We start from the raw sequence: 14,486 nt of genomic DNA, 5'->3' as shown, positions 1-14,486 counted from the left end.
CAGAATGGGAAAAAATGTTTGCAATCTACCCATCTGACAAAGGGCTAATATCCAGAATTTATAAAGAACTAAAACAGGTTTACAAGAAAAAAACAAACAAGCCCATTCAAAAGTGGGCAAAGGGTATGAATAGATACTTTACAAAAGACGACATACATGAGGCCAACAAACATATGAAAAAATGCTCATCATCACTGGTCATCAGAGAAATGCAAATCAAAACGACATTAAGATACCATCTCACGCCAGTTAGAATGGCGATCATTAAAAAATCTGGAGACAACAGATGCTGGAGAGGATGTAGAGAAATAGGAACACTTTTACACTGTTGGTGGGAGTGTAAATCAGTTCAACCATTGTGGAAGACAGTGTGGCGATTCCTCAAGGACCTAGAAATAGAAATTCCATTTGACCCAGCAATCCCATTACTGGGTATATATCCAAAGGATTATAAATTGTTCTACTATAAGGACACATGCACACGAATGTTCATTGCAGCACAGTTTACAACAACAAAGACCTGGAACCAACCCAAATACCCATCGATGATAGACTGGACAGGGAAAATGTGGCACATATACACCATGGAATATTATGCAGCCATCAAAAACGATGAGGTCGTGTCCTTTGTAGGGACACGGATGAATCTGGAAACCATCATTCTCAGCAAACTGACACAAGAGCAGAAAATCAAACACCGCATGTTCTCACTCATAGGCGGGTGTTGAACAATGAGAACACATGGACACAGGGAGGGGAGCACTACACACTGGGGTCTGTTGGGGGGAAATAGGGGAGGGACAGTGGGAGGTGGGGAGTTGGGGAGAGATAGCATGGATAGAAATGCCAGATATAGGTGATGGGGAGGAAGGCAGCAAATCATACTGCCACATGTGTACCTATGCAACAATCTTGCATGTTCTTCACATGTACCCCAAAACCTAAAATGCAATAAAAACAAAAAACAAAAAAAATCATTAAAAAAAATTTTTTTTTTTAATTTTTTTCTAGTGCTACTACTCTACCTAATTCAATCCTGTGTTGCTGTTTTTTAAAATCAGAAACATGGAACCTGTGCTGACACTTTTTCCTTAACTGGCTCCTTCCCCTGCAGAAACACTTAGGTAGTGAGCTGCAGGAAACCTGCTTTAGTCCCTGTGTTGTGCACTAATGGCTTGCCACACTTTAGACAAAACAAATCTCCTGTAGAGAGACCCTGGCTGGTGGGAAGGAAGTGTCCCAGCTGTCATTGCCATGGGAGTCTGGAATCTCCGCGAGGGCAACCCCAGGTCACCAGAGTTTTCAAACTTAGTACCAGCTGTGGAAACATGAAGGTGGCTGTAATGGAAGGTGAACTGGACTCGGACAGAAAATGGAGTATTCCTCATCTGGAGTCTGTCTCTATTGCCTGATTTTCAAGGAAAGTCAGTTTTCATTTAATTTTAGCTAACCTTCTTTCAGCAAATTTTAGTTATTAAAATACATTCAATGCTTGGTATGGTGAACATGCAGAAGAAAGAAAATAAGACTACAAAATGAAATAAGGGCTACAATTAAAAGTCGATGTACAGGAAATGTTCTAAACTGTTCAAGTGATTAACAGCCAGATGTTCCTCTACCATTCCGAACACAAGTCCCAGTGCCAAGCTCCAGCCCCAAGTCTGTTAGACTCTCAAAGAAAACGTATAGTAACAAAGGCAGCCAAGACTTGCGTGGCATCAGCTCTTATTTCTCCTTGAGTTTTTGTCCCGTGGATGTGAATCACTAACAACACACACATTCCTCAAGTTTTAGGAGATAAATAAGGTGAAAAAGAAAAATAAACTTAGATTTGCTTCAATTCTTATTTAAGCTTCATGGAATGCAAACATAGAAGGCTAAGGCAGAAATAAGTATTGCTTCAGTATTCATTGAGTCCAGCCAGCTTAGTGAACAAAACAGGCGTCACCTTCCTAACCTTCTAAGTTCCCATTTACCTACATATCTGAGGATTTTAATCTGCCTGGGTCCCTTGGCAAGAAGGTCAGAAGTCGTTGTCACTGTCATCCAGGGGTTCGGGTTTCTTGACCCTTCGATTGGGCTTGGTTGGCGAGAGAGCAATGCTCTCATCTTCCAAATCTTCATCCTCATCATCATCTTCCATGTCAATTTCACTGTCCTCCGAGTCCTCCTACAGAAAAAAGATGGCAGATACAACAGGGGACCCCACCTCATTCCTGACATCTTGTCCTAGGATTCTCTGCTTCCCTTTCTATAGCAGCACCCCCATGTGAAGGAAGAGGCTGGCAGAGTGGCAGGCAGGCTGTGGGATGGCACACGGATGGGACAGAGGCAATGGTCTGCCAGCTGGAATGTATCATTCAACCAGAATCCTTCAAACACCAGGTGCATCTGTGTGTGGCGCTGCAGGGGCTGACATTCCCACAGTGTCCCAGAAGCACTCTAGATCTACACTGAGCACCACAGGACCCAGAGACTCCCCACCACAAATGGCAAGGAGGGCAAAGGCTTGGACAGAGGGAAGGGGGGCCTGTTTTGGCTTTTTGCAGATTGTGGATGGAAAGCAACACAGGCAAGAGTATAAGGAGCTAAGTAAAAGATACACCCTCTTCCTCCTCTTCAGATCCAGTGCAACCAACTCAGCTCAGCTTTAAAATGGCAGGTCCTGCACCCCACGTAAACCAGGATGGCTGGTCATTCTATCTAGATCATTCCCTCCAGCGCACGCACATGCTGTAATTTCCTTCTTGGGGAAAAAATAAAAAAATAAAAAAAAACCCATTACGTATCCCACCTTCCTCTCTAGCCGCTCTGGCCTGTCTCTCTCCCCTCACACAGAGCTCCTAAGTGAGTTGCTGAACTCACTGTCTGCACCTATGCCCCTCATGGCCGCTTCAGATCCCCAGGGCTCTCACCCACTGACCCCAGGACTGCCCTTGTCAAGGCTGAAACATTCAATGGAGTGGGAAGATTCCAAGGCCTCAACTTGCTTGAGCTGTGGAATCACACCTTCATCCTTAAAACCAATCTCCTCCAACCCCCAGGGCCCCTTCTCTAGTCCAGGTCCCCCTCTCTCACTGCCGATGTCCCCTCAGCTTCCCCTGCCTGCCCTTCTTCCCCAACGTCTGCAGGGCAGAGGCAGCTCAGGAGCTTGGGCCACCTCTCTTCCCGTTCTACTTGCTCTCCCTAGGCAGTCACATCTATCCTTTGACTTAGATACCATCCAAATATGGGTGGCTCCAAAAATTCAATCTCTAGCCCAGACCTGGCCCTTGAACTCCAGACTTAAATTTCACCTGGCTACCAACTCTAGCATGTGGCTGTCACAGTCAATGTCCAAAACCAAACTTTCCATCTGCCCTCCAAGCCCCTTTGTCAAGTGGGCCCCATCTCAGAAAATGAAACACTGCTTTCTGTTGATTACACCACAGCCCAGGCACCCTCATTTCTCTAATAGCCTCTGTCCAATCAATTCACAAAACCTGATGGTTCTTAGACAGATCCAGGACCTGCCCACTTCTCAACACCTCTGCTGCCACACCTTCAGCCAAGCACCATCACCTGTGACCTCCATGGCTGCAGGTGCCTCCTAACTGGCTTCTCTCAGATGGAGGTCAGCTCTCGGCCTTTCTGGGCTCACGATTCTCCAGGGTCTTCTCCTCGCACTCAGATAAAATGCAGAGTCCTTCAAGGCTCTGCATGGCCACTGCTGCCTCTCTCGCTCACCCACAGTCACGCCAGCTCCCTCTGCTCCTTGACGTCAGAAGCCCATCCACACACCCAGGTGCTGCCAATCTACATGCTCGCTCCCTCCACTCAGGCCCTGCTCAAACACCAACAGAGCCCTCTGCTGACCTCGTGGAAGATTCCACTCCCTCCTTTGTCCCTGTCACTCCCTGTCCCCTGAAGCTGTTATTCCTCCTATTAACAGCATGAGCCTTTTCTCGGCTCCATCGTTATTGCTGTGGTGCCAGCTGTGAAGCAGGGGCTTGTCTCTGTCCCCTGCTGTGTTCCCACGATCCATGATAGCACTGGCACCTGGCAGGCACTCGACAGACATGTGTTGGATGCTGAGTGAACACATAAAGAACGGAACCCTGTGCCTAGAGGGCTGCATGGATACAGCCTCCTTGAAATTAACAAGTGACCACAAGGGAATAAAGCTCAGCTGCAACTAACACATTCTCTCTGCGAAGAGAGAATGCAAACCCTGAGGAAGAGGCAGGCAGTGCTACCCTTGAATCCCCAGTGCCCATGCCAGACTCCCTCAGCTTCTGTCTTGGGTAGGCAAGATGGAGAGAAGCTATTTACCATCCACGCCTGAGCTTGTTAAGAAAACTACTTTCTAGGTCCTCTCTCTGCTTCTCTACAGACCTTGACCTGTGAATTCAAGGCCCCATCTCTGTGCATGCTGCCGGCAAGTCTGGGCAGCCCCTCCCCACAGTGAATTCCACAGCAGCACCGGCGGCAGGTGCGTAAATCTGTGTGCAAGAACACACAGCTCTGCTTCTGTCTCTGCGGCCACTAGTGCCATACCCCAGGCACAGGTGCACCCACCAAAGGAAGCAGCCTGGGGTCACTCTGTCTAGCTGCCCTTTGCTCTGTGAGCTGAGCAGCACTTCCAGGGATGGCAACAAATAACAAAGGCCTGAGTAATGGCCAGCAGAGCCCTGAATGACTGGACCCCCACAACGAAGATCCCCAGGCTCCCCTTCTGGTGAAGTGCTCCAGTGAGTTATCCACTCATTAAAGCTCAAGGCAACCTGCTATCTCAGCCTCATCATGCCCGGTGCCCGAGGGCCTGGTCTGGGGACAGCACTGCTTCCCCGTTCCTTCCCTAGTACAGAGTAGGGGAGAAGGCTGGTCCTGAGCCAGGCCCTCGGCATCCTCCTTCATTTCTAGATTACAGCCCAGGTCCTGAGGACTGCCCAGCCTCAGCTTTCCCCATCTCCAGGCTCGGGGCTTGTGCCTCCTCCTTATCATAGGGGCCTTCAGTGATCCCGCTCTCACTGTGGGATCCCTTTCGAGAGGCTTTTTGCCGAGGATAGAGGAAGCATCACTCCTAGGGAGAGGCCCCCGACTGGCGCTGGGAGGGCTGACAGACACCCACAAACGCACGAGGCAGAACAGAAAACCAACCTGCTTCTTGGAGCTGGAAGTCTTGCATTTACCTAACAGAGCTGGTGCTGCTTCCATCTTTGGAAAGCGAGAATGGAAAGAACAGTGAGAAGGCAAAAAAAGCAGAGCAAGCACATTCACTTGAAAAGAAATGAGCCATCCAATGAGCAAGGAAGAGTCCAGAACCTCACGAGGCCAAACCCTGCCACATATCGAGCCATGGCAGGGCCAACCACAGACGGCTCCCTGGCTGCTGGCAGCAACTCAGCCACTCCCATCTATGGGGACAGCCAAGCCCACAACACTCAGAACCGCTGAAGGGAGCAGGAGACTTACATTGTCATCGGAGTCTCCACCTTGCATCGTGCCCACGATGCGTTTGCTGGGTCTTCCTGAGAACAACAAAAGCATGAAGAAGTCATAAAAACCTTGGAGAATAAAGCAGGAAATAGCATTCAAGATTTGTTTTCTGGCCAGGCGGTTGGCTCGTGCCTATAATCCCAGTACTTTGGGAGGCCGGGACAGGAGGCCAGGAGTTTGAGGATAGCCTGGGCAACATAATGAAACCTCCTCTCTACAAAATTTTTTTAAAAATTAGCCAGGTATGGTGGTTCACACCTGTAGCCTCAACTACTCAGGAGGCTGAGGCAGGAGAATTCCTTGAAACCAGGAGGCAGAGGCTGCAGTGAGCTGAGATCACGCCACTGTACTCTAGTCTGGACAACAGAATGAGATTCTGTCTCACACCCACACACAAAAATGCAACTGTGCTCCAAACATTAACAGGTGGTAGATAAGAAATATTTTTAAAGGCAAATATAAAACAATTTTATAGTATTAAAATAAAAATTTACAGAACCTTTGACCTAAGAATTTGCCTTTTAATGATGCAACCTAAAAATATACAGACATACAGAAAGCTGTACATACAAGGAAATGAAGGGAAATAAATATCAATATCAGAATGTACATCATGGGTACAGTCATGCTAGGAATATGATACAGCCATTAAAAAGTAGGGGCAGGCCAGGCGTGGTGGCTCATGTCTATAATCCCAGCACTTTGGGAGGCTGAGGCAGGTGGATCACAAGGTCAGGAATTCAAGATTAGCCCGGCCAACACAGTGAAACTCCATCTCTACTAAAAATACAAAAAATTAGCCGGGCATGGTGGTGGGTGCCTGTAAATAATCCCAACTGCTTAGGGGCTGAGGCAGGAGAATCGCTTCAACCCAGCAGACGGAGGTTGCAGTAAGCAGAGATCGCGGCATGGCACTCCAGCCTGGCAATAGAGCCAAGACTCCGTCTCAAAAAAAAAAAAAAGCAGGGGGCAGAGCTATATTTTACTGACAGAGGAAGAGTTCCAATTGTATTTAATCTTTAAAAACAAAAGCAAGCTGCAGAACCATACATACAGTCTAGGTGCACATAGGTTACATTTTATTCAGGTGATCTCTATGTATATATGTATATGTGTGTGTATTCGTATGTATACGTACAGAAAGGTAATTTGTAAAGACACACCCACCCTGGCCACTAGCCATGAGCCCTCCCAGGTGGGTGTGGGACATGAGGAAGACCTCAGGAGAGCATTCACATATGCTCTACAAATTTTGTTGCTTGAGTCTTCTTTTGTTTTTAACTTAGTTTTAAGAGACCCTCTATGTTGCCCAGGCGGCAGTGCTGTGGCTATTCACAGACACAATCGTCATGCGCTAAAGCCCCGAGGCTGGGCTCAAATGGTCCACCTGCCTCAGCCTCCTGAGTAGCTGGGAATAAGGTGTGTGCCACTGCGCTGAGCTTGAATGTTTTGCAAAGAGTAAAGAAATTAGAAGAACATTTTTTTAAGGCAGAGATGCTCATTTAAGTGTCTTTCTGCATTAATTCTCAGCCTATTAGGTATATAATTGCAGTGAGGGCAGACCCAAAAAAGGGAGACTATAGTTCAGTGGCAGAGGCAACGTGTCCTGTGGCTCTCTGAGAAATACCAAGCCATGAATATGAACCATCTAGTCTCGGGATCATAGACACAGGTAAGAATATTAGGGGCAAACATGACCACTGAACAGTTCAAGAGCCATAAACAACAGGACAGGATAAATCTGGAGCAAGAGCTGCTTCCAGAGGCCATTCATAGTGCGCCTGTGGGCCTCAACACTAAGCAGCCCTGCCCCAATCCTGGCCAGGTGTTCTGTGAAACAGGGCATGGAGAGGAGGGCCAGCGAAAGACGCCGGGTTACCTTGCATGAGCACCTCCATGGCTGTCCGCGGCTTCGACAGCCGCCTCTCTTCCAACTCACTGTCAGATTCATCGTCCTCCTGGATGTCTACGTCCGAGTCATCATTACCTGGCAGGAACACAAGCAGGCCAAACAAAGGAGTGGCTTCATCATCACAACTCAACAGCTCTGCCCAAAGTAAAGTTTGTGTGCAAAAGTCATTTGTACTTCTAGCCTTTCTTTAGATGCATTAGATTTTATGAGACTCGCTGGATTTGCCGGTAGACGCTTAGTGAAGACCTAATGTGGACAATGATGTGCTGTGTTTTGTTTAAAAAAAAATTTCCAAATTTCCAAAGCAAGAAAAAAGTGGGTCAGATATGTTAGTCAGAAACAGCACTACAGTCATCAGAACAGCACCGCTGACTCCTCCAATCCCATCCTTCCAAAACCTGCATGGCTCCCTGGGTGCAGAGAAGTCAGTGCCAGGCAGTGTGAGGTCTTTACATATTCTCTGCAAAGACTTTTGGAGGATGATAGTCTTCAAGCTAATTGTGGGGAAGCCCTTGAAGGAAATCTGAGATTGTAAAAACTGAATATACAGCTGTCAAGTGCTTGGTTAATTCAGGGAAAAACCCATTCTCTGTCCAATGTTAGGCTGTATTACCAGAACTCAAGCTCCTAGATCGTGACAAAGATGAGGAAGTGGAGTCTGCTAAAAAGGTAACAAAAAAGCCTGGAGGCAGGAGGCCAGGGTAGGAATGGCACCAGTGAGGCTCCCCTGAGGAGGATGATCCTAGTGACTGGCAGTGAAAGCTGGTGATGTGATGTTCTCCCCTGGGGAAAATCCCATCATAAAGACAGATTTTTCCAAAGTAATTTTTTCTTTTTTCTTTTTTTTTTTTTTGAGACAGTGTCTCGCTCTGTCACCCAGGCCGGACTGCAGTGGCGCAATTTTGGCTCACTGCAACCTCCACCTCCAGGATTCAAATGAGTCTCCTGCCTCAGCCTCCCGAGTAGCTACGACATCAGGCATGTGCCACCATGCCTAATTTGTTGTATTTTTAGTAGAGACAGGGCACCACCATGTTAGTCAGGATGGGCTCGATCTCCTCACCTTGCGATCTGCCCACCTTGGCCTCCCAAAGTGCTGGGATTACAGGTGTGAACCACTGCACCTAGCCCCAAAGTCATTTTCAATGGAACAGCTCTTTATATTACTTTCTTAAATACATTCTTTGGAGTCTTGCACCCACAGGTTGAATATTTCCTAAAGGGAACCTACAGAAGGAGTCTCTACTGCAGGGAGAAAGACCTTTCACTGCCTGGCACCTGAGTTCTCTGCACCCAGGGAGCCACAAAGGTTTTGTAAGGATGGACTTGGAGGAGCCTGCAGTTGCTGTTCTGATGACTGATTCAGAAGTTAGTTTGGAAGAACAGTAATTGTTAGTCTGCCAAAAGGCTTTGCTTTGCCCTTGCTACAAGAGGGTAATAGGGCTGGGTGTGGTGGCTCACGCCTGTATTCCAGCACTTTGGGAGGCTGAGGTGGGCGGATCACCTGAGGTCAGGAGTTCAAGACCAGCCTGGCCAACACTGGGAGAGAAACATTAATGAACAAAAAAACGGAAGTTCCTAATGCCACAGTGCTGAATCCTGCATAGGGCACAGTAACAAATTTGCCACCAGCAATGAGGTTTAGAGGGACAGTGGGCAGATGAGGAGATGCTTCTGGCTTTTATTACAGGATATCTGAACAAAGCACTTGGCCATGCTGCTCTCTGAGTCCCCGATGGCATTCTCCCCATCTCTGGTCACCTCTTTCTTCTATACCCCACATCTCAGACTTTCTCTCTTCCTCAAGTCCCCTATGCCAAACAAACCCTATCACCGAATCCCAGATGAATTCACATCCTACTTAATAAAGATGGTATCCATCAGATGGGACCACTTCAAGCATGTGACCCACCTTTCAGCTCACCTGACCTGCCTGGCTGGAGTCCTGTGGTTCATACATTTCCTCACTCAGCCAAACGCATCTCCTCACCTGGGCGTCCAACTTTTTGGGGGCTTTCCTCATCTGCTGTCTCCTTTCTCTCCAGCTCCACCGACTTAGTCTTAGCTCAAGTAGCATCTCCTCAGTGAGGTCTACCCTGACTCCATTTAAAACTGCAATTCTATCATCCGTCTCCCCACCCCATCCTTTTTCATTCTATGTTTCCCCCATAGCAGTATTCCCCTTCCAACATACAGACAGCTCAGTGCTCACTGTTTCTCTCCTCTTACTGGAATACAAAATCAGTTAAGGCAAAGACTCCTGTCCTTTGTCCACCGATACATCCTCAGCATCCAGGACAGATAATAATACATTGTTGAGGCTGGACATGGTGGCGCATGCCTGTAGTCCCAGCTATCCTGGAGACTGAGGCAGGAGGACTGCTTGAGCCCAGGACTTGAGCAGACAGTCAAGTCCAGCCTGGGCAACACAGCAAGAACCCCCAAAATAACAAAAACTGTGTTGGATTCAATCTGCTGTCTGTAGAGCAGATGGAACAAGAGGATCTCTTTGAGCTTCTGGCTTTTGTTCATTCTTGCCCTCACTTCAAGTTTATGCACCACTAAATTTTCTGTTCATAGGAGTCTTTCATAGATGGAGAAAAAAATCACAAAGTCCTCATTCCTACATTTCCCCTCTGATCCCAATACTGTGGACCACAATCCCACATGTGCAGGAAAGCAAAGATGAATCGAATAGCATCTTCAGAAATTCAGAATGAACAGAACTGAAAATTGTCCTGCATAAAGATTTTCCTAACTTCTTTGTCCACCCCAAGATAAAGTGTTACCCTTCATTATGTTTATTTAAATTACAAATTATTTTTCTGAGAAAACTGAATCACATATGCTCATGTAAGTCTTTGTCCCTCAAGAGATCGCAGGCCTACAGATCACCAAATTAAAGTGTGAGTTCAAAAGAATAAAGCAAGATCAGCATGGCAGGTCTCAGCACCCTGGCCTGGGGAAAGAATGGGATGCAAGTAACCAACCAGGGCTCTTACATGAGCCGGGCCTCTCAGAAGGGATAAACCCCATGCAGGCTGATCACTGATGGCTGCCTCACACTCTTCTGGCTGACAAGGAATTAAAAAAGGGGAGGGCAGCTTTGGCTAGACAGGCCCTTCAAATTTCCTAACCTTGTTCCTAGAGCATTTCCCAGCAGTCCCTATTCTTCCACCGGGGTTTCCTGAGATTCAGATGATAGAGTCACAGAACAGGGGCAAAATGAGACAGAAACAAGGGAAATGGCAAAGAAAGAGAAACAAAGAGAGAAAAAGCATGCATGGGAAGAAGCATGTGTGTGGGCCTGAGGCCTCAAGTATGCTGTCCTCAACGTTGAGAGCAAATAGAATATTTCACCAAGAGGAAAAGAGAGAGCAATCAGGAAGAGGGGGAGAAACTTTGTGCAACAAGGCCACCAATTCAGCAGGAAGCTCCTGCCTGGCTGCTACTGGCCTCTGACACAGACTTGACACTGAGTTCATAGATAAGAGAATCTGACTGGTCAAAGAGCGCACTCCTTCCCGGAATCGAGGCCTTGTATGGACATAACCCTGTGTCTCTCCAGGTGAGTGTCTTGCTCAGCCATTCTGGTGGGGAGCATCTCAGCAGTGTTGGGACCATCACGAAGCGAGTGGCCCCTCTGCCCGCACCGCATCGCAATGCTTGGCTTCCATCAGTCGGCCCCAAAATACAGAACACAACAAACCTCTAGGACCACATTTTCTTACAGTTACGTATCATATATAATTCAAACTATCATTTAAACAGGGGAAAATGCTACCTTAATTGGCATAAGAAAGAAATGTGTTTTAAATGCTGTATTTAAACCAGACTCTTGAGTGAATACAATGGTACCCAATACAGAATCTGTGAGAAAATTGCCTTTTGAAAATATTTTTGCTCCTATGGTCAACAATTTATTATGCTTTTCAAAACTGAAGATATAAAGTATTGTTACCACAGTTAAAAAAAAAAAAAAAGCTGAAAAAACTAAAAGAAGAAAATACGTATTTTAAAATATACATATATTTCAAGGCTGAAAAATGCTAGTCCAGAGCAAACCGCTTGTCTGCAAAGCCCAGCCTTACTTCCACTCTTGAGCAGGCGCTTCTCTTCCTCCTTGAGCTTGTTCTGTATCAGGCAGAGGGTGTTTTTAGCCTCCTGTGGAAGAGGAAAAACAGACTCAGGAGAGATGGCCCTTTTCTGGACTGTTCTAATCTTCTTCACTCTCACACCTAACACTCTGCTGTGTAAGGACTGCTAAGTTTGTGCTACAGAACAAGAAAAGAACTAAACTCAAGGAAGGGGAAGAAAATTAACACTGCCTGGGCAACTCCAGTGTCCCAAAACTTGTTGCTCTCTTTCTCTCTGAGGTCACCTGGTGGCCTGGTGGACAGGGGCGCCCAGAGTGAAGCAGCTGCCTCACCCCCAAGCTTCTCCAACTGCATGTCCCTGCTTCTGAGGAGAGTTAAATGCCCACATGTGTGCCTGGATGGCCTGGGGACACAGAACAGACACATCTAACTTTAGGAAAGAGACAGACATAGAGATTTTATCATTTATCTTCCCTGCCCTGCCTTCAGATTTCAGCTCAAAAGATGCTAAATGATGGGACAGATCAAGATGGGGAGAGAAAGAAAGAAATGCTAATCTTAATTCCTGGGGTGGGGACAGGAGGAGGAAATATCTCAGGTCATAAAATGTGGCCCTGAGGCCGGGCGCGGTGGCTCACGCCTATAATCCCAGCACTTTGGGAGGCCGAGGCGGGTGGATCACGAGGTCAAGAGATTGAGACCATCCTGGTCAACATGGTGAAACCCCGTCTCTACTAAAAATACAAAAAATCAGCTGGGCATGATGGTGCATACCTGTAATCCCAGCTACTCAGGAGGCTGAGGCAGGAGAATTGCCTGAACCCAGGAGGCGGAGGTTGCGGTGAGCCGAGATTGCGCCATTGCACTCCAGACTGGGTAACAAGAGTGAAACTCCGTCTCAAAAAAAAAAAATGTGGCCCTGATTATTATCAAGAAAGAGAATGGGGGCTGGGCATGGTGGCTTACACCTGTAACCCCCATGTTTTGGGAGGCCAAGGCAAGGAGGATCACTTGAGCCCAGGAGGTCTGAGGCTACAGTGAGCTATTATCACAGCCTGTGCTCCAGACAGAGTAGCAGGCAACAGAGTGAGACCCTATTGAGAAAGAGACATAGAGACAGAGAGAGAGAGACACAGAGAGACAGAGAGAGAGAGAGACAGAGACAGAGACAGACATGGAGGGAGGGAGGGAGAAAACTGGCTTTTAAATATTGTTGTTCTAAACAGTAAAAATAAAGCACTGTGTTTCAGGCACGGAGGTCTCAAGGTAACAGGTATTCTAAGGACAGAAAGTGAGAGTAAGTAGGAGAAAAAGAGACGTACTTGTTGAAGAAAGGGTGGGGTAGAGGGGCTCCGTTGGAAGTTACCAAGGCCACCTACCCACCACTCTGAGGCATATTGTTTGGTTTGTTCTCTGAACCCAGAGGTGGCCCCAGATGCTACAACAAAATGGCCAAGATTTCTTTTCACTGCCCTTGACTGTTCTTTCCCAGGTACCCAAATATTTAAGATGTTCTAAACTCCAGACTCTTTCCAGTGCCCTCGAAATATGCCTGTCCCGTATCGTTTCTCCATAGCCTGCCTTTGGCACAGAGTAATGCTAGTAACGAATTCCTCGCCCAGATGACATGTGTCCACACAGGTGCATTAGGTGCTCCCAGTTAGCCCTCCTGGACGACAAACCAGCTCTGCCCAACTCAAATGCCCAGGCTTGTAAGAAGCCTAGCATAACCTTAACACCAAAAGCTGTCAAGGGCATGAGAAACAGAGGCTGCAGACCAATTTCATCATGAAAATGGAGTCTAAATGACCATTCTCAGGTTAAGTAGAAGTATCCCCAAGGGATAGGACAATTCAAAAATTGATTACAACTTGGTTCAATTTCCTTTGCTCTAAACTCCACATTTATCAGCTCATGCTAGGGTATGAAATAGTCTTTCCTAAATGGGCTTACCCACTGGGATGAGAGGTACCTGTAAGAGAGTTGGTCAGATTTAAGGCCATATATATTTCCCACAATCAATCAATAAACTATAATTCTTCTTTATAAAACAATCTCTAATGAGCTGTTTTGGTGATTTAATTAACCAGGACTTGAAGATCTTTTTTTTGAGATGGTGTCTTGCTCTGTTGCCCAGGCTACAGCGCAGTGGTGCGATCTCAGCTCACTGTAACCTCCACCTCCCAGATTCAAGTGATTCTCCTGCCTTAGCCTTCTGAGTGGCTAGGACTACAGGCGCCCGCCACCGCGCCCAGCTAATTTTTGTATTTTTAGTAGGGATAGGGTTTCACCATCTTGGCCAGGCTGGTCTCAAACTCCTGACCTCATGTGATCTACCCGCCTCAGCCTCCCAAAGTGCTGGGATTATAAGTGTCAGCCACCATACCTGGCTCTTTTTTTTTTTTTCTGAGACAGAGTCTTGCTCTGTCAACCAAGCTGGAGTACAGTGGCATGACCATGGCTCACTGCAATTTCAAACTCCTAGGCTCAAGCAATCCTCCCATCTCAGCCTCCCAAGTAGCTGGGAACACAGGTATGCAACATCATGCCCAGCTAATTTCTTTTTTCTTCTTTGTAGATACAGGGTCTCACTATGTTGCCTAAACTGGTCTTGGACTCCTGGACTCCAGTGATCCTTCTGCCTAAGTCTCTCAAAGTGCTGGGATTATAGGTATAAGCCATTGCACCTGGCCTTGAAAATCTTTATGTGAACTGACCGAGCAGGCTTTATTTTTTCATTTTTTGGAGATGGAGTCTTGCTCTGTTGCCCAGGCTGGAGTGCAGTGGCACAATCTTGGCAACCTCTGCCTCCTGGGTTCAAGCAATTCTCCTGCCTCAGCCTCGCGTGTAGCTGGGACTACAGGCACGCGCCACCATGCCCACCCAGCTAATTTTTGTATTTCCAGTGGAGACGGGGTTTTACCATGTTGGCCAGGCTGGTCTCGACCTCCTGACCTCAAGTAATCCACCCACCTTGGCCTCCCGAAGCCAAGCAAGCT

General features: G+C 47.1%; 1 protein-coding gene across 6 annotated transcripts in view; it reads right to left on the bottom strand.

Annotated features, from left to right (window-relative positions):
* Positions 1-1,440: 1,440 nt before the first annotated feature.
* CLUAP1 (clusterin associated protein 1) overlaps positions 1,441-14,486 on the bottom strand; it is a 36,256-nt gene continuing 23,210 nt past the window's right edge. For 3 of the 6 annotated variants that reach the window (XM_032257945.1, XM_032257940.1, XM_032257941.1), the window contains 5 exons: positions 11,482-11,554; positions 7,358-7,465; positions 5,455-5,546; positions 5,140-5,196; positions 1,441-2,170 (listed from right to left, as the gene is read on the bottom strand). In XM_032257945.1, the coding sequence (XP_032113836.1) occupies positions 2,024-2,170; positions 5,140-5,196; positions 5,455-5,546; positions 7,358-7,465; positions 11,482-11,554 (477 nt within the window). In that variant the 3' untranslated portion in view covers positions 1,441-2,023. The remainder of the gene's footprint in view (positions 2,171-5,139; positions 5,197-5,454; positions 5,547-7,357; positions 7,466-11,481; positions 11,555-14,486) is intronic. The other 3 variants (XM_032257942.1, XM_032257943.1, XM_032257944.1) reach the window with 3 other exon arrangements.

Source organism: Sapajus apella, unplaced genomic scaffold (assembly GCF_009761245.1).
Source record: "Sapajus apella isolate SASKATOON/1434 unplaced genomic scaffold, GSC_monkey_1.0 scaffold99, whole genome shotgun sequence".
NCBI classification, from domain to species: Eukaryota; Metazoa; Chordata; class Mammalia; order Primates; family Cebidae; genus Sapajus; species Sapajus apella.
This window is presented reverse-complemented; position numbering and strand designations above follow the sequence as displayed.